Source organism: Asterias rubens, chromosome 2, assembly GCF_902459465.1.
Source record: "Asterias rubens chromosome 2, eAstRub1.3, whole genome shotgun sequence".
Lineage (NCBI taxonomy): Eukaryota > Metazoa > Echinodermata > Asteroidea > Forcipulatida > Asteriidae > Asterias > Asterias rubens.
In genome coordinates this window covers 11,461,018-11,479,567 of record NC_047063.1, presented here as the reverse complement: position 1 = coordinate 11,479,567, position 18,550 = coordinate 11,461,018, and the positions used below count along the sequence as shown (strand labels likewise).

Here is an 18,550-nt window from a genome sequence, read left to right as displayed (position 1 = left end):
TGACTAAATCTAATAAAGAAATACAAATAAAATAAATGTCATTGAGAGTTTAAAAATATACTCTTTGTTGTGTGTAGCCTTGTTTTGTTTTGTTATCGTGTATACTACTGGCTTAAACAATTAGAAAACATGTCATTTTCGTTGCTTAGAGAGGCAAAGAAAGAAAAAAAAGAGAAAAAAATCCCTACCTACCTACCTACCCTATTTTGGGGGCCCGTTACGCCAACATAACATTTTTTTTTAAAGCCTTAGGCTTGAACTTGGTCCTACGCGTATGTTATTTCTAAAACATTTTACGTGAATTGCAAATGGATGCGAGTGGCAAAACAGCCTAACTCAAAAATTTACATTTTGAGAAAAGCAAGTACAGAGATAAGCTGATTTGCCATAAAAATTGATGCAAGTGTAAACAGAGGTAGGACATGTTATATACATAGCGTGCCCTCAATCTACCCAGAAATGATCTAATAATAAGAAGCTAAAGTTTTCAAGTTTATAATAATAATTATATAATAATTTTGAGTTTATATAGCGCTTTTTCACTCCCAAACGGGTGTCTCAAAGCGCTTCAAATTATTACCCCTGGTCACTGGGCCTTAATTCACTCCTTAAACCATCTCAGCTCCCTGGGGAGTATACAGCCTCGTGCAAAAAATGCGCTACTCGGCTAAATCAATTACAAGAACCTGGGTGAAGAGAAGCAATAATAGTTAAGTGTCTTGCTCAGGGACACAAGTGTCAAGATCGGGATTCGAACCCACACACTGCTGAACAGAATCAGCAGAGCTTGAATTCGGTGCTCTTAACCGCTCTTAAACCCCCTCTCCCCAAGAATTCCCTAGTGTGATTAGATCCGGTGTTGGGAGGTGTATGTTTAGTAAATCAAATTCCAGCGAATCTCAATTCTACTCAATTCCAGTCCCTGTAACATAAACCCTTGATAAATCCGCACATGCCTGGTCAATTTGATTGGTTTAAAGGATCAAGCTTCTCGGAGAGTTCCAAGAAGTGTACAAGTCAATGTACTTAATGATAACAATAATAATAATAGTGGCTTCTTATGTAGCGCAATATGAAGCCAATCAAACCAGGAACATAGGGGCGAAACCCCTTCTCTTTTCAACAAGTGCACTGGGTTCATATACGTGCTTTACACAACACACAGGACCAACAATTTTACGTCCCATCCAAAGGGCAAAGCATCATGTTTAAGTGTCTCGCTTAAGGACACAGGTGTCCCGACTGGGACTCAAACCCACATACTGCTGATCAGAAACACCAGAGCTCGAGTCCGGTGCTCTTAACTGCTAGGCTTAGACAAGCAATAATGCATTGACCCCCCCAATGCAGCTAAGCCTGCAAATGTATGGGTTTTCCTTTAAACAGGGACTTCTTCTGCTAATTGGAATTGTGGTATGGCGGGCAAAATATGAGCACACTGTTTGGTTGGGTGTATACTAACAATTTACCCAAACCCAAATGTGTTCACCATATCTCAAAACGGCTTATTATCATACTTTTAAAACCATAAGAACTTTTGATTCATCATTACCATTATTTCTTCTAAATTTTGAAGTGTGGTTTTTGTTATTCATCTTCTAAATGAACATGTCTACTTCTTTTTCAGCGAAATCTTCACGGGTGATTTGGCTTCAAGTCAAAACTGGCTGGTAGCTGCAACGAAATACTTGGACTCCATAACAAACATACAAGAGATGTAACTGATATACTGAGTCCACTGATATAAATATCATGACAACTAAATTGCGATGTTGTGATATCTACACGTAGGTCTCGACATGTGTAATTAAAGCAAACTGAATCGATAAAAGATGTATGAAGTTCTCGATTCTAGGAAAATTGCGAAGCCTTGGTGTCAAACATGTTTCTCGAAATGTATTTTGTGCAATGCCGAAGAGAAGCTAAGTAATTGCTTCTCCGAAAAGGTGAACATGTACAATGTATACTAAGTATGTGTGTTAAAGACACTGGACACTATTGGTAATTGTCAAAGACCAGTCTTCTCACTTGGTGTATCTCAACATATGCATAAAATAACAAACCCCGTGAAAATTTGATCTTGATTGGTCATCGGAGTTGCGAGATAACTATGAAAGAAAAAAACACCCTTGTCACACGAAGTTGTGTGCTTTCAGATGCTTGATTTCCTGACCTCAAATTCTAAACTTGAGGTCTCGAAATCAAATTCGTGGAAAACTACTTCTTTCTCGAAAACTGCGTCACTTCAGAGGGAGCCGTTTCTCACAATGTTTTATACTACCAACCTCTCCCCATTACTCGTTACCAAGTGAAGTTTTATGCTGATAATAATTTGAAAAAACCTGTAGAGAAACTGTCCATTAAAGGCACTGAGTATGTTTGGTAATTGTCATGGGACCAATATTCTCACTTGGTGTATCCCAACATTATATGCATTTTTCAGAAAAAATCAAATCTGTGAAAATTTGCACTCAATTTGTCATCACAGTTGCATCAACAATGAAAGAAAAAACACCCTCGTTGCATACATTTGTGTGCTTTCAGATGCATAGTAAACTGCTGCAAGTCTTTTAATATTTGAGTGAGAAATTACCTCTTTCTCAAAAACTATGTTACTGCAGAGGGAGCCGTTTCTCACAATGTTTTATGTTACCAACAGCTCTCCATTGCTCATTACCAAGTAAATTTTTCTGCTTACATTTTATTTGTGAGTGATAACCACTAGTGTCCAGTGCCTTTAAATGCACACAAGAACTGTGCATCTTTAAGACAGGAATTGACATTCACAAACACCCGTTGCACAAAGTGACCATTGATTTGGGGGGAAATCCATTGCCTGCTCAACAGAGTGTTTGAAGTCTACATAACAGTCCATTATATCCCGCTCACACCACAGCCCATTACAGTACATGTGCGTGTGAATGTTTCCTAAGTAGTAGAAACGAACATTACGATTTTTAATGGCTTTTCCAAAAATCTCAAATCGTATGTCCATCATATTTAATCACACAAGCTTCAAGTCAAAACTGCAACTTTGTTTATTCAGCACACACATTGCTATAATTACTTGCTTCACCAATCACCAGACAAGGGTCCAAACTCATGGCTCTACAAGGGTCCGAATGCATGGCTCTACTTTATAGACGATGTGACCCATGTTTACATTCAAACTGCCCTCTGTTGACAAAACACTGTTTACGTCATGTTTCGCCGGGCAAAAAGAGGCGTAGTCATTATGCAGTATGCGCGCGAATCATGTTATGGTTTTGGAGTGACGTCAGAGGTCACATCGTCTATACCGTAAGCAAAGAATCAGCGCCTACGGAAGAAGGACATTTTTGCGTCTATCTCAAGCGTATCTCACATTCCTTTGCTTATATGAAGGACCTGCGGCCGATGTCACAAAGCGCCGCTTAGGATTAACTCAAGTAGGATGAGTAAGCAACCAGCCATCGATTTCACCAAACTTTTCCTAATTTAGGATTAATCTTAGGACTTAGCACGGGTTCAGTTCCCTATCCAAATACGTAGGACGCATTGAACCCATCCTAAGTTAGGATGGGTTACTCGTCCTAACTCAAGTTGGGATTAATCCTAGCGTTTTGTGAAATCAGCTGCAGCTGCCTAACTTAGGATAGGTTCAAGGCATCCTTTTGCTATGGATACGGAACTTTTAAAACTCGTCCTAAGTACTAAGATTAATCCTAAGTTAGGAAGATTTTGGTGAAATTGACAGCATCTTAGTTGCAAGCATCAATAGAAATCTCATAAAACTCCACAATATCTTACTATTATCACACAAGCTTAAATTCAAACCATTTAAAGCATGAGACACACACCAAGTAAAATGTCATTGGAAAACCCAAACTAAGGTTTTTAAGAATACATACAAAGAATCTCATTATACAGTTGTTTTTAAATTGCCCTACCCCATGGCTTTCAATATTACCCCATAGTTTTTTGTTTTTCAATGCCAAAATCACACTAATTGGACAGTTATTATTTCTCAAGATATACATGTACAAGTGTATGACGTAGTTTTCAAGAACACAGTTAATTTGGGATTATTTAATCACACAAGCTTCAATTCAAACCATTTAAAGCATGAGGCACACACCGAGTAAAATGTCATTGGAAAACCCAAACTAAGTTTTTAAGAATACATACAAAGAATCTCATTAAACAATTGTTTTTAAATTGCCCTACCCCCCGTCTTACAATATTACCCCACAGTTTTTTTTTTTCAATGTTAAATCACACTAATTGGACAGTTATTATAGAGTAAATATTTGTCCACAACTCAAATTATTGGACCAAACCAAGCTGACCGAACTTTCCTCCTTTCATATCTCCACGGACAGACCATTTTCCATGACAGTGTTTTGTTTTATCCAAAACTTTCAAACCTTTTGTTTCATTTTAGTCAGCTGGTCTATTTTTCCAAATATTGAAGGGCTGCCCCCCACATGTATGCAGTAATGTATGCAGTAATTGTGACACAGACACCAACAGGAAACTGACAATGTAATAAACAGAAAACAACTACATGGATAACCAGCAATAAAAGTCAAATTATTACTCTTAATAAATCAAAATGTTATCTTCCTAAACCCCTTGAGACTTATTGTAATGACGTCACATGCAGCTATTGTCTGCCCAATTTTGAGAGTCAAATTGGTTCAAAGACATTGTCGTCGCCTTTTAGCCACTCCACCAATCACAGTAGGACAAAGCTGACTCCAAAATTGGCGCAACACAGAATGATTGTGGGTGAAGAGGGCACATGAATTGGGGCAATAGATGATTTTAACAAAATTATTTTGAGAGTCAAATTGAGTTCAAAGATGTGGTTGTCGCCTTCCAGCCACTTCACACTGAGACAGATCTGACTCCAAAGTTTGCGCAACAAAGATTGCGGGTGATGAGGACACAGAATTGGGGCAATATATGATAATAATAAAATTATTTTGAGAGTCAAATTGCATGTGAAAACATGGTCATCGCCTTTCAGCCACTTAACACTGAGACAGATCCGACTAAAAAATTGGCACAACTAAGAATGATTGTGGGTGAAGAGGGCACATGAACTGGGTTAATAGATGATTTAAAAAAAATTATTTTGAGAGTCAAATTGCGGTCAAAGACATGGTTGTCGCCTTTCAGCCACTTCACACTAAAAAAGATCTGACCTCAAAGTTTGCGCAACAAGATTGTGGGTGACGAGGACACATGAATTGGGGCAATATATGATTTTTAAAAAAAATAATTTTGAGAGTAAAATTGCCCATGAAGACATGGTCGTCGCCTTCCAGCCACTTTACACTGAGACAGATGCGACTCCAAAGTTTGCACAACAAAGATTGTGGGTGATGAGGACACATGAATTGGGTTAATAGATGATTATAATAAAATTATTTTCATTACTTGAAAATATGAAAGTATAGGATTAGTAAAAAATAAATTGTTTCAATCTTAAAGCCATCGAACACTTCCGGTAAACAGTAATGTCTAAGGCCCACACTTCGTGTATCACAACTTATATATAAAATAACAAACCTGTGAAAATTTAGGCTCAAATAGTCATCGAACCCTTGTTTTTCGCACGTTTCGCCGTGTCATGACATGTGTTTCAAATAAATCCGTAATTCTCAATATCAAGAATTGATATTGTAAAATGTTTTCTCAAAAAGTAAAGCATTTCATGGAATAATATTTCAAGAGCTGTCTTTCACCATTACCTTCTGTAAACCCTGTAAGTTATTTTTTAAATCTGTGAACTTTTCATTTTTGTTTTGTTCCGAAAGTGTCCAATGGCTTTAAGCCAAGTTTTTGGTCACACAAAAATATTTCTGTTTGTAATATTGTCAAAGTTAAGAAAATCACGATAAAGGCCCCAAAATGCACCTACTGTAGCTGTAGGCCTATACTAATTGACACAATAAAAATGAACATTTACTAACGGAGATTAGAAAGAATACGAAAGAAGTCTCCCAACAACAATGGTGATGCCTAGAATAATATTTACAGCAAAGAAACATTGTCAGCATTGCCAGCTGGCTCAGTGACTTTAACCTCAATGCAGTCCACAAAACATAGTTAGCCCAAAGGTAAAAATCAAAATCTGTGAAAAAAAAAGAGTCGTGGCCCTTGGAAAAAAATGAAAAGAAAAAAACTTACCCTGATTCCTGCATTACTTCTGTGGGGTTTTGTATTCAAAATAGAATCCAATACTTGGGTGCCAGTCATGATTAACAGTGATTACACTTTTCCTAATAAGTCCAGACAGTTTCGACTATTCTTTGTGTCTTTTTAAGCAGCCTCAAACAACTCAACAAACAATGTCGATTCTGTAATCATTTGGTGTCTACTGCCGTCTAGTTAGCAACTGAATGAGGTTCTCCTTCCCAAGTTTGTCTTTTCAAATACCAGCTTATTGGAATCCCAAGGCTGGATTTAACAACAAAGATTCCCAGTAAACACCAACCCACACATCGGGACTACCAGTTGCCAATCGTAGCCCTTCCTCAACTCCTTCCTCAATGGGTGGAAATGTCTATTAATAAACCTCAGTGTTCCCTGGTGGTATTAACGGACAACAAGCATTCCATCACAATCATCATTCTCTCTACGATCAAATTCTTCCGGTCAAAACCAGCATCACTGGTAGGAACATCCGTGTGACGTTGATGGACGCCAGTCACGCAACGGGAGGAAAGTTGCTCCAATCGCTGATGGGGACTTCTGCGTGGAATTCTAACTAGCCCCTGTCAGGACCACAGCGGCCAAGGTTGCAGCGTCTGCTTAAGGCATTAAAATACCTGCCCTTGGGAGTTAATGAACTCTACACTGGAATTACCTCACTGGTAGGAGTACATATTTTTGTTTCTTGGTGTGGTATACTTTTAATGCCTACTTGTCAAAGCCCTGTTACCTTGGGACTTTAATCCCATCTGAATTGCTTTTTAAACTCCCTCAAACCAAAGCCCCTGATAGCTGTCACTTTTCACAATAAATGCGCACAAGAATAAAAACGTTTTGATCATGGGATATTTACTTGAGAAGAAAGAAGCCATTTTGTTAACAATACACCTTAATCATGGAAACAAAATGAACTTGTCAAAAAAAGTATGACAAATGACCCTTCCAATGGCAGCGCTTGAAATACATCATCAGTGCGTTCAACAAACTTCAGATCAAAAAGCAATTCCTCTTTTTTTTTCTTCTCAATATTACTAACAATAAAGACTTGTAATGCGCACATATCTTCCCTAATAGGTGTTCAAGGCACAGAAAATAAATTTGACATCCCTGGAATTGAATCGGGGACCTCTGACTCCGAAGTCGAGCGATCTTCCTCTGGACCAATTCAACCTAAAATCACATACATTTGTAAATATGCTTGAATTGTTTTCTTATATAGGTACAGTAACTTTACATTTCCTTTCCAAGGTGTTTCAAACATTGTTTTTATTTTACAAACTTTATAATGTTTGCGCTGTCATTGAGCCTTCAAGAAAGACTCTGCTAGGGTCCAAACGTCAGGTCATTAACTACTGTTTGCTTTTTAAACTTGATTAAAGTTGATCTCACTTGTTTAATTTTGTAATTTGTATTCATTCACTTACATGGATGGACACTTAAATTGATTATATTTTGGTCAGGGCTATGGCATTGCTTGCATTGCTTTAATTATTTTCTGTTTGATGTAAGCTGTTTTCTGATTAATAATTACTCTGTAGCATATACATTGCAAACAGTTCCCCCCCCCCAGCAGAAAATAAAAGTACATGCTTATTTTGAAAATGAGATAAGAAAAACATTCCTTGCTAAAAATAGACATAAACATGTTTGTATATTTTACTATGGGTCTGTTGACATTTCATGTAGTAATTCATACAAAGGATACTCGTATAATTGAACTACCTCTTTAATCAAAAGCATTAGTGCTGCTGTCAAAAGAAGATGTTGGCTATGAGATAGTTTATCTTGTTACTGACAGGTGATGTTGTGTACAATATCAGAGCCCACAAGATATTAAAGGCACTGGACACGTTTGGTAAATTATTGTCAAAGACCAAAATTCTCACTTGGTGTATCCTAACATACACAAGTGTATGCATAAAATAACAAACCTGAGAACAATTTGGGCTCAATTGGTAATCCAATTTGCAAAAGAATAATGAAAGAAACTACACCCTTGTTGCATTACTTTGTGCGGTTTCAGATGCATAAAAAGGCTTCAGCTGAAAGTTTTTTATTATTTGAGTGAGAAATTACCCCCTTTCTCAAAAGCTATGTTTCTTCAGAGGGAGCCATTTCTCACAATGTTTCATACTATCGATAGCTCTCCATTGCTTGTTACCAAGTCAGTTTTGTGCTTACAATTATTTTGAGTTATTACCATTAGTGTCCAGTGCCTTTTAAGAGATAATGCAACCAACCATGGAAGTCAAATTGTGCTCGCTTGGCTTGCGTTTGTTGACAAACTCATGAAAACAGTGTACACATGTTTGTCAGGCACGTGGCCATGTACACAGTGCCATAGCAGAGTCAATCCCACTTAAAGTAACTGAATATACATGTATTGGCAATTAAGCGTGAGAAATGGCTCCCTCTGAAATTACTGCTTTTTTGAGAAAGAGATAATTTCTCACTAAAATATCTGAACTGAATAAAGACTTTAGCTCAGGTCTTGAAATGAAGGCATCTGAAAGCAAAACAACTTGTGTGACGAGTGTGTTTTTTCTTTCATTATTCTCTTGCAACTTCGACGCCTTTAAAGCATATGATTTTGGCAAAGAAACAACCAGAAAAAGGTTGTCGAATTGGTTGTCGAAGTTGTGAGATAATAATGAAAGAAAAAACACCCTGGTCACACGCAGTTGTGTGCTTTCACAGATGCTTGACTTCGTACAAAGAAAAATACACAAACAACCAGAAAAAGAACACCAATAACAATAATGAAAAAACAAGGTATGGTGTGTATTTTTAACAACACAATGTATGCTAATTGTTTTTTTCTTTTGCCTTGTTTGAAATCATAAATACCTGTCAGAAATGTGACCATGTCACAATGTTATTGCAATGACTCTTCATCCTTCAAAAACTGCGTGATACGCGTAAGGCCAAATGTACAATTAAAACATGTTTGAAGTACAAACTCATCAGAAATATGTTGCATGCGTAATGATGCCATTTGCAAAAGTTATGAAAACAACAAAACATTGAAACTAAAAAAAGAAGCTCTCTTGGTGCTATTAGTCATAGCCTTGACCACAAAATAACATAAACCAAATTTGTGCATCTTCCTTAAATATTATTCAAAAGTAAATAGTAAAGTGCTAGAGGATGATATTGAATGGTCATTTGCAGGAGGGGTTTCAAGTTTTAATGAATGGACATTTGCATCAGGGATAAAGAATATTACTTTTGATTCTACCTGTACACCGGGTAAGCACTGTACACTCGGAACTTACCCAAGCTCTGTGGAAAAACAAATCACAGTCAGTGGGATTCGAACCCGAGACCTTTGCAATTCTAGAGCAGTGTCTCACCAACTATAGACCATCGAGATTGCCCAGTAGCTAGAGGCAGTTTGCATCTTTTATTTTAGCAACGGGTACCGCGCAATTTAATAGTAAACATTTTACACAGCAAAATTGTGCAATGCATGATGATGTTGTGGGGGGGGGGGGCTAATCATCCCTACTCGCAGCTAAGAGCTGAATTACGAAGGATGCGGCTACAACGTGTTCTAGAAGGAGGCATGAAAGGGTGCCTTTGGCTGCCAGCCACATCAACCCATTATGACCACGGAGCACAGCTAAGATCAAAAGTGTTTGATTTTTCCAGAGGGAGGAAAACAAGATGGTCTGGAAAACCCTCGTTGCACAGCAGACAACCAATGCACAACTCAACTCACATATGGCCCTGGCTGGGAATCAAACCGGGGTCACCTTGGTGAGAGGCGAGCGCTTTACGCACAAGCCAACCATGCCAACCAATGTGACCTTGTTTTACTTTTTACTTTTCTTAAATTAAATTATTTGCCAGAAGACTGAAGCTTCATGTCATCTTCAGAGACTGTTACCTCAAGAGACTTGCTGAGCTACATGTATATTACTAAATCTAGAAAAAAAGAGTCAATCTGGTAATTAAAAAAACCACCATAACAGAAGCATGTTTAAATTGATCAACCTTCTCCTAAATTTCATACTACACCCTGTGGCAAAAATGACCGTACCAAATTCCTATGAGGAAACACGGTTGAAGAAACGAGCCGCCGTACGGAAATAGAAATTACTACACCTTGACAGATGGAGTCATCAGAAATAAACAAACTGGTAAAAAAGTAAGAACTCTGCAAAAAAGATTTTCTACTTACGTAGACTGAGAGAGGAAAGTGGGTGCAAGCGGCAAAAGTATTTGGTTATGGAAACCTTGTATTTCAACTACGTAAACAACGTGTTTACAGCCAAGGCTGTTGTTAAGGAAACAACCAATGACAATATTACCAGAGAGGTTGTGGTGTTGGACCAACTTAAGTTATCTAAAAACTTGATTATTAACGGAAGGGATTTGCACACATAACCTCAAAACAAAAATTAAACTGACGTACATGTAATTAATGGCTCACCCACCCACGTGTAATTTTAATGAGTGTGGAACAAGACCACTGGGTAGAGCACATAATCAGGCTGATTCACACGGCAGCAATTTAACTGGGGTCTCTTGCTAATTTTAGCATGGTAGTAAACTGTTGCAATGTTTGAAAAGATTTTGCAAGTGACTTTGGACAGTAGAAACAAATTGTTATCCTTTCGAACGTGGTACATTTCGTACGATTTTCAAACCATGCTGTGTAAACGCATGTATAAGAACCCAGTGCACTTATCGAAAAGAGAAGGGGTTCGCCCCGGTGTTCCTGGCTGGATTGGCAGCATATTGCGCCACAGCACCTTGTAAACCATTACATGGTGCTTAAGGATTAGGTCTTATATCTTAAAAATTCGCCCCACTCCTTGCAGTAATAATACCTGGCGCTTTGTATCCTTTGGCAAAAGGCGCATTATAAATACGGTTATTATTATTTTATTTATTTATTAAAGGCAATGTACACGTTGTTGTGTTGCACAGGTACTAGACTTTCAGGACCTCAATCTTTTAACATCCTCATCTCCCTACTTGTCACTCCATGCCAAATTGTTGATTGCAACGTCTGGCCCAGTGATTGTCCCTCAGTCCTTCTGATACCTTCATTTAGGCAGGGTGGATATTAAAGGGAAGGTACTCATTTGGTAATTGTCAAAGACCAGTCTTCTCACTTGGTGTATCCCATCATAAGCATTAAAAAACAAGCCTATGAAAATTTGGGCTCAATTGGTCATCGAAGTTGCGAGAAAATGATGAAACAAAAATCACCCTTGTTGGTCGAATTTGTGTCCTTCAGATTTGAAGTCTTTTATTATTTTGGTGAGAAATTACCTCTTTTCTCAAAAACTACATTACTTCAGAGGGAGTCGTTTCCCACAATGTTTTATACTATCAACAGCTCTCCAATGCTCGTTACCAAGTCAGTTTTGAAGTATATAATTGTTTTTAGTAATTACCAAACATGTACCTTCCCTTTAAAGGATTTGGGAAGGGTATAAGAGGAGGGGGTTCGGGTCTAAGACCAAATCCAAATTGGTTTCAACAGCTACGGCTACGGCTGTTGCTAAGGGTGTTGCTAAGGATGTCCTATACCTCAACGCACGATGACGCGGAAATCTAGCCATAGCCGTAGCTGTAGCCGCTAATTCAGACATGACCTGACTTTTTATTTTCCTCACCTGAAGTGCATGTCCGACTTTCTTTACAGATGAAATGGGCGACACTAGTGTTGCTAGTGACGTCACTTTGGTTAACGTACGGGACCGTCTGGTACTGGTACCCTGCAGACAAAAGAGAAGAAAAAAATATAACAGCAAATTGATAATAAGTTTAAAAACTTTCTAGAACAATGAACAAATCTTCATTTTGGTGTTACCCAAATACACCATCGGTGTTTGCAAAAAAACATCACAGGCTTTTTACTCAGGTGGGATTCGAACACACAACCTTTACAATGACATTTACCACAACCTTTTTTCCCTACAGAACTCAGGAACGTACTGAGTATACAGTGCTAACACACATCGGTGTATATGGGTAAAACAAAAAAATTAGTATTCTTTATCTCTGATGCAAATTTAACATCTATTAAAATAACAAATCAATACATTCCCACAAAATACTGAGAAAAAAAACAAGAACAACTTGCAGTTAATGTTAACCGTAGATGTGCAACGTTTGAGGAAATGAAAAGCTTAGGCGAGCTTTCTTTTATTACATAACGTGACCCCTTCCTGTAAACAGGTAAATGTCATTCATACCACAAGAGACCGCAGTTACATCACGGTGACATTTGCTTCAGGAAAAACAATCCTCCTGTTAGCAGACATTCAACTTTATAATTGAAAAATAAAATAAAAAAATGGCCGATCACACTTAAAAGAAGGAAATCAGATGATCTGAACCAAATTTCATCAGCTTACCGCCGAATTCTGCGCTTGCTATCACGATTCCCCACTTACGTGCAAGCGCCAAACTTCTGCGCCAGCCTTGTAAGCGGAGAATGCCTAGTAACGCGATCGCACGCGCAAAATCCAAAATTAGCCGCTAACCCGTGAAATACGCTTGCCGTAAGCACAGAATTCCCTGCTTCTGTAAGCGCCGACTCTGTGCTTACGGTAAACAGAACCATGAAAATGGGCCCTGATCTGAACCAAATTTCATGGCTCTGCTTACCGCCGAATTCTGCGCTTATGATCACTATTCTCCACTTGCGTGCAAGCGAAGAAGCAAAAAATTACCGGCTAACCCGTGAAATACGCTTGACGTAAGCTTGGAATTCCCTAAGCGGATTCTTTGCTTACGGCAAGTAGAGCCATGAAATTGGGCCCAGCTGAAAAGTTGGATGCCGCAACAGTAGACAAAGATGATTTATTAAACAATTTATTTTGAAAGTTTTCAGTAAAATACTTCATAGTTTCCAAGTAGATACATCACGGCTAACAGGACTTTAGGACGAGTTATGTTCTGCAACCATAGATATTTATAGGACCAATTAAAACCATAGATGTTAGGACGCAATGAACCCATCCTAAGTTTTGATAAGAATTTCGATGAGATTCATCCTAGTGTTTCGTTAAATCGGCTGCAGCACACTTACAAGTAGTGATCCATTCCTGATATAAGCACCCAAACTGCGGGGGAAAAAAAAGGTCACCGACGTCAACCAAAACGGTCTTCTTGAAGTTAAAGTGAAGTCCTCAATGAACTGAGGATTGCATTTAGATATACATTTTTAACTTTAACTTTTGAAGACTTAACTTCACCAATCACACTAATCCAGCTTGTAATTGAGTTTTTGTTTTAATAGCTTTGCTCCACCTTCCGGGTAAGCTACCCAGATTTGAAAGAAAAAAAAAACCTTCATTTTGGTTACTTTTTGTAAGATTACCGTGGCAACGGATTGATGAAGATTTAGCAACAGGCTGATTGCACGACCGGTGACCCAAAATGTATGAAACCATACGATTATCACAAACTGCTAGTTTAGTAACTGGAGTACTGTGGTCACCCTCTTCTGACGTCAGTACAAAGGGGCATTTCTATTCACATAACTAGCACTAGTTCAGTCCCGGCCTCAAGAATGGTAAACTAAACGCAACCCAAACACCCCATTTTTATTAAATTTTAAGACCTTTTTTTCAAGACCTTTGCTCTTAGTTAGAATGACACTGCTCTAGAGTTGCAAGGGTCATGGGTTCAAATCCCACCTGAGTAACATGCCTGTGATATTTTTTCACAGGACTCAGGAAAGTACTGAGTATACAGACGCGATAACACTAATCGGTGTATGGGTAAAAACCCCTAACTAATATTCTTTATCCCCGATGCAAATTTTTATCTCTTACAATTTCATAATGCTGAAATTTCACCAAAACGATGTTAGCACACATTAACAAATTAAGAGGGGACTTGTTGGGTAAGGTCACATGTAAACATCACCACAATGTGGTGAAGGAAACAAATGTGTGTACTTTAAATCCAATGGAGACGCATGGTAAACCGTTTGCATGGACTCCCCTGCATCCCTGCAAACAGCCGCAGTTTACTTGTGGGGGTCTGGAATTACTTGAGGCTGGTACATGGTATGCCTACGCCATCTCATCTGCCCCTTACAAAATATGGCTTCCGCTATCTTTAAAAGTGGTCAACACAATTGTTGTCATTATGTGGGCCAACTTGTAATTGGCAAAATGAATACCGTACCAAGAACTGTCAAATGGTCAAACAACAGTCCGCAAAAGAAAAAGAAATTGAACAGTGTTGTTGGAGATCAACAGCCAATGAGCCAATGCTTGAAACCATTGATTTTAAGAACGTGTTGTTTTATATGTACGAGTTATCTAAGTGAGAGTTCAAAAAATGGAGTATACAATGCTAAGCCGGCAAATTACACTGCTTACGAAATGAGCTGTACTCAAGGAGAGACACTAATTTGTGACATAAGGATCATTGTATAATATTTTAATTATGGCTAAAGTGGCACTACTCCTCTGTTTCTGCCTTCATCCTCAGATGGAATGTAGGACAAGACAAACACTATACTCAGCTGGCTTCGCCGGCAGGGCATAAAAATTGAGGACACAATGAAAAGCCTGCAAATTACACTGCTTACAAAATGAGCTGTACTCAAGTACTCAAGGCTGGTGCCTGATTTTTGCTATAAGCAAAGACATTTGTCAAGCAGTATTTTCTGCTTATCACCTTTATGAAAGTACAAGTAGATCTCATTATTCTTAATTTAACATGAAGAGAATTATGTAACTTTGTAACTGGGGATTTCACGAAGGGTACATGTACATGCACCATGGTCAAAAAGAGTCAACTATGTGGGTTAAAGACACTGGACACTATTGGTAATTGTCAAAGACTATTGGTAATTGTCAAAGACCAGTCTTTTCACATATGCATAACTAAGAAACCGGTGAAAGTTTGAGCTCAGTTGGTTGTCGAAGTTGCTAGATAAAAATGAAAGAAAAAACACCCTTGAACACGAAGTTGTTTGCTTTCAAATGCTTGATCTCGAGACCTCAAATTCTAAAACACGTATTTTCATGACATTGTTTTACTCATTTCTCAAAAACTACAGCACCTCAACATCTTATATTTTAAGACACGCTTTCTACTTTCAGTATCTTTAAACTGTGTAAGTTTAATGTAAATCTGTGGACATTGTGTTTTGTGTTACCAAAAGTACCCAAATCCTTTAAGCAAGACTATTTCCAAGAACGGCATCATCAGACCTTTTCCTATTTGCAATCAGCTCGTCATGAACGTTATCATATTCATCACTCTCTTTGAGAGCGTAGGCTGCGGTTGACGCCAGAGTTTAATGAACACTGCTCTTTCAAATCAGCAGGCTCTCATCAAGTCATCATTTCTGTTAATATATGCCTCGGACAACTTCCATCAAGCAATTTCAGACTGAAGATGGTCTTTTACACAGTGAATGCTTTTTATATTTGTGATCTTTTACCCTGTACAAGATGTTTTTGAAATTATTAAAAAAGAGATGATAGACCTACACCTACTGTGATTTTTATGTCTTATTTTGAATTGTAAAAAGTAAAAATATAAAATCCCCCAAATTTTTCACTTTGGCTAATTAGCTGACTTGATACTGGCCTTGAATATCTGACATCACTCTGCAATGTTCGTGAATTTAAGCCAAAAGAGCTGCCCGTACATAATCACCTTTGACCTCGCATCATTTTACATGGCTACTAGAGGGCGCACTGGTGATGCTTCTTTCACAAACGCAACATGACCGCAAGGAGACACGTGCGCGCCATTCTGTACGCGCGTTGAATAAAAAACACACGTTGGAGTTTGTGTTTATTGAATGCTATGCGATGCTGTGTTTTTCAACTTACAAAATGGCCCCACAAACACACGCTAAGCAATGCCTGTTTGTTCAACTTAAAAAATGGTCAATGTGCCCTCTAGTTCTTATATACAACTCTATGCCTCCAACACATCATTGGATTCTAATGACATGTGACAGATTGTTATTCACTCCAATGAGTAAATACCCTGTCCCACCCAGTGACCCTATAGGGCATCAGGAACCTTTGGCTCTTAACTTGGAGCTCTACACATTCTGAATTAAGCTGTGCGTGCAGACACTTATTTCCTTCAATGAATTCTTTCCTTCATGTACCCCGCACTCTTCTAGGAAATTCTTCTTAGGTTTAGGCGGGACAGAGATATTAAAGGGTACAATTTTGTCAGTCAGTTCATTTTGTCAGTCAGTTGATGGGGATTGGTTATATATATGTCAATTTTATCCTTTTCGTATAAGTTATTTGTTTTTTTGTATTTTTATGTGAATTGCCAAATAAATAATAATAATAATAATAATAATAATAATAATAATAATAATAATAATAATTAGAAAAAAAGTTGAACTCATAACAATATCAGCATAATAATAGTGGCTTCTTATATAGCGTGCATATCCGTCAAGGCACTTCAACATTCAGTATTTTCTTGCAAGGTTTGTAGGACTACGATTGAATTATGAGACCTAATCCTTTTACATAGCATCATGCAATGTTTTACAAGGTGCTGTGGTGCAATATGCAGCCAATCAAACCAGGAACACCGGGGCGAACCCCTTCTCTTTTCAATAAGTTCACAGTGGGTTACACAACACAAAGGACCAACTGCTTTACGACCCATCCGAAGGACGAAGCATCGTGGTTAACTGTCTTGCTTCAGGACACAGGTGTCACGACTCTAAGCTTGGGCGATATCGATTTATTTTATTCACGATATATCGCCAACAATATATCGCGATATTCGATATAATCGCGATTAATTAAATTTGACATCATCAGTCTTCAAACGCCCAGTGAAAGTTGTAGAAGAGACATTCATAGCAAAAGATAGGTGTTCTAATGACCTATTCTTTTGGTTTTAATCCAAACCTATGGGGTGCAAGATGTCTCAGCTAGGAAATACATCGTGATATTGCGACACTTAATCAATATCGCGATATATCGTGATATATCGATATTTCGATTAAAACCAAATTGATCCGATATCGAAATCGTTTCCAAATTAGTATCCCGATATTCGATAATATCGTGATATTGACCAAGCTTACACGACTGGGATTCATAGCTGTGTTTCAAGCGAAAAAGGCCTAGTAATGTGGGGTATTCACACACAAGCCACTCATTCCCCGCTAACCCATGAAACATGCTTGGCGTAAGTGCGGGATTCCCTGCTTCAGCAAGGGCAGATTCTTTGCTTAGGGTTAGCAAATTTCCCCATGAAATTGTGCCCTGGGCCCAGTTTCTTAGAGCTGCTATTAAAAGTACAAAAACTTGATAGATGTTAAATTTGCACCGAGGATAAAGAATATTAATTTTGGTTGTTACCCATATACTCACTGAATACTCAGTACTTTCCCCGAGTCCTGTGAACAAAATCACAGGCATATTACTCGGGTGGGATTCAAACTCACGACCTTTGCAATTCTAGAGCAGTGTCATACCAACTAGCCTACTGAGATTGCCCAGTAGCTAGAGGCAGTTCAAAAAAAAAAGAATTGCTTAGCATGACATTTTTACCCTGATAAAAACAGGATTACCAACCAAATTTCGACGTGATTTTCAGGATGAGCATATATGGACAGTAAAGGGGGTAACCCTGTTTCAGCCCTAGGAGTGGGTGGCAACGGCCTCTGGAATAAAATAATTGTAGCCCACACCTTGAAGTGGCCTTCAGGCCTTGTGTGTTTGGTGACTTGCAGTTTGGTCTGCGTTCCTAATGAAATCAGCTGCTGAAGTAGGCACTGGCAAAGATTATAGAGCGCCGCAAGGCGCAAGATGCAGAACTGAAGCTTTATCTATCGTTGGAACGTGAAATACGCATGGGCGCCATTTCAGCAAGTGAATGTTTTGTTGTGAATGCATTGATAGGAATGGTCATTGTCTGCACTGATCTGCACAGGTCTATTGTTGTATCAAAATAGTTACTTGCCAAAATGGCGTCCAGTGGGATTTCACATCCCGAGTTCCGCATCTTGCGCCTTGCGGCGCTATATAATCTTTGGCACTGGCTAACAGAAAGTCACATTGGTCCACCATCTTGGGTTTTTCTTTCAAAAATCAATGTAACCAACCCATAGCTTGAGGGAACAATAGACCGTATTGAATAATCACTTTTTGCTATGAAAAGTCGCCATCTTGTAGGGCAAACCGTATGAGCGTCCAAACGCGTACATCATCGAAGCACGCAGCACGCAACATTCCGGTTTTATTTCTACGGCACATGCACGCACACGCGCACAGACACCATCTTGTAGGTCAGATATTTGAACGGTGACGTCATACTCAATACGGTCTATAGACAGTATTATATATAACCTAAACTGTCTACTAGCACCTTT

The 18,550-nt window shown here is 38.5% G+C and overlaps 1 protein-coding gene across 1 annotated transcript in view; it reads right to left on the bottom strand.

The window, feature by feature from the left end:
• Window positions 1-18,550, bottom strand: part of LOC117307043 (rho guanine nucleotide exchange factor 3-like) — a 52,634-nt gene that overhangs the window by 12,023 nt on the left and 22,061 nt on the right. Inside the window, exon 6 of the mRNA XM_033791680.1 lies at window positions 11,832-11,933. Coding sequence (XP_033647571.1) covers window positions 11,832-11,933 — 102 coding nt within the window. The remainder of the gene's footprint in view (window positions 1-11,831; window positions 11,934-18,550) is intronic.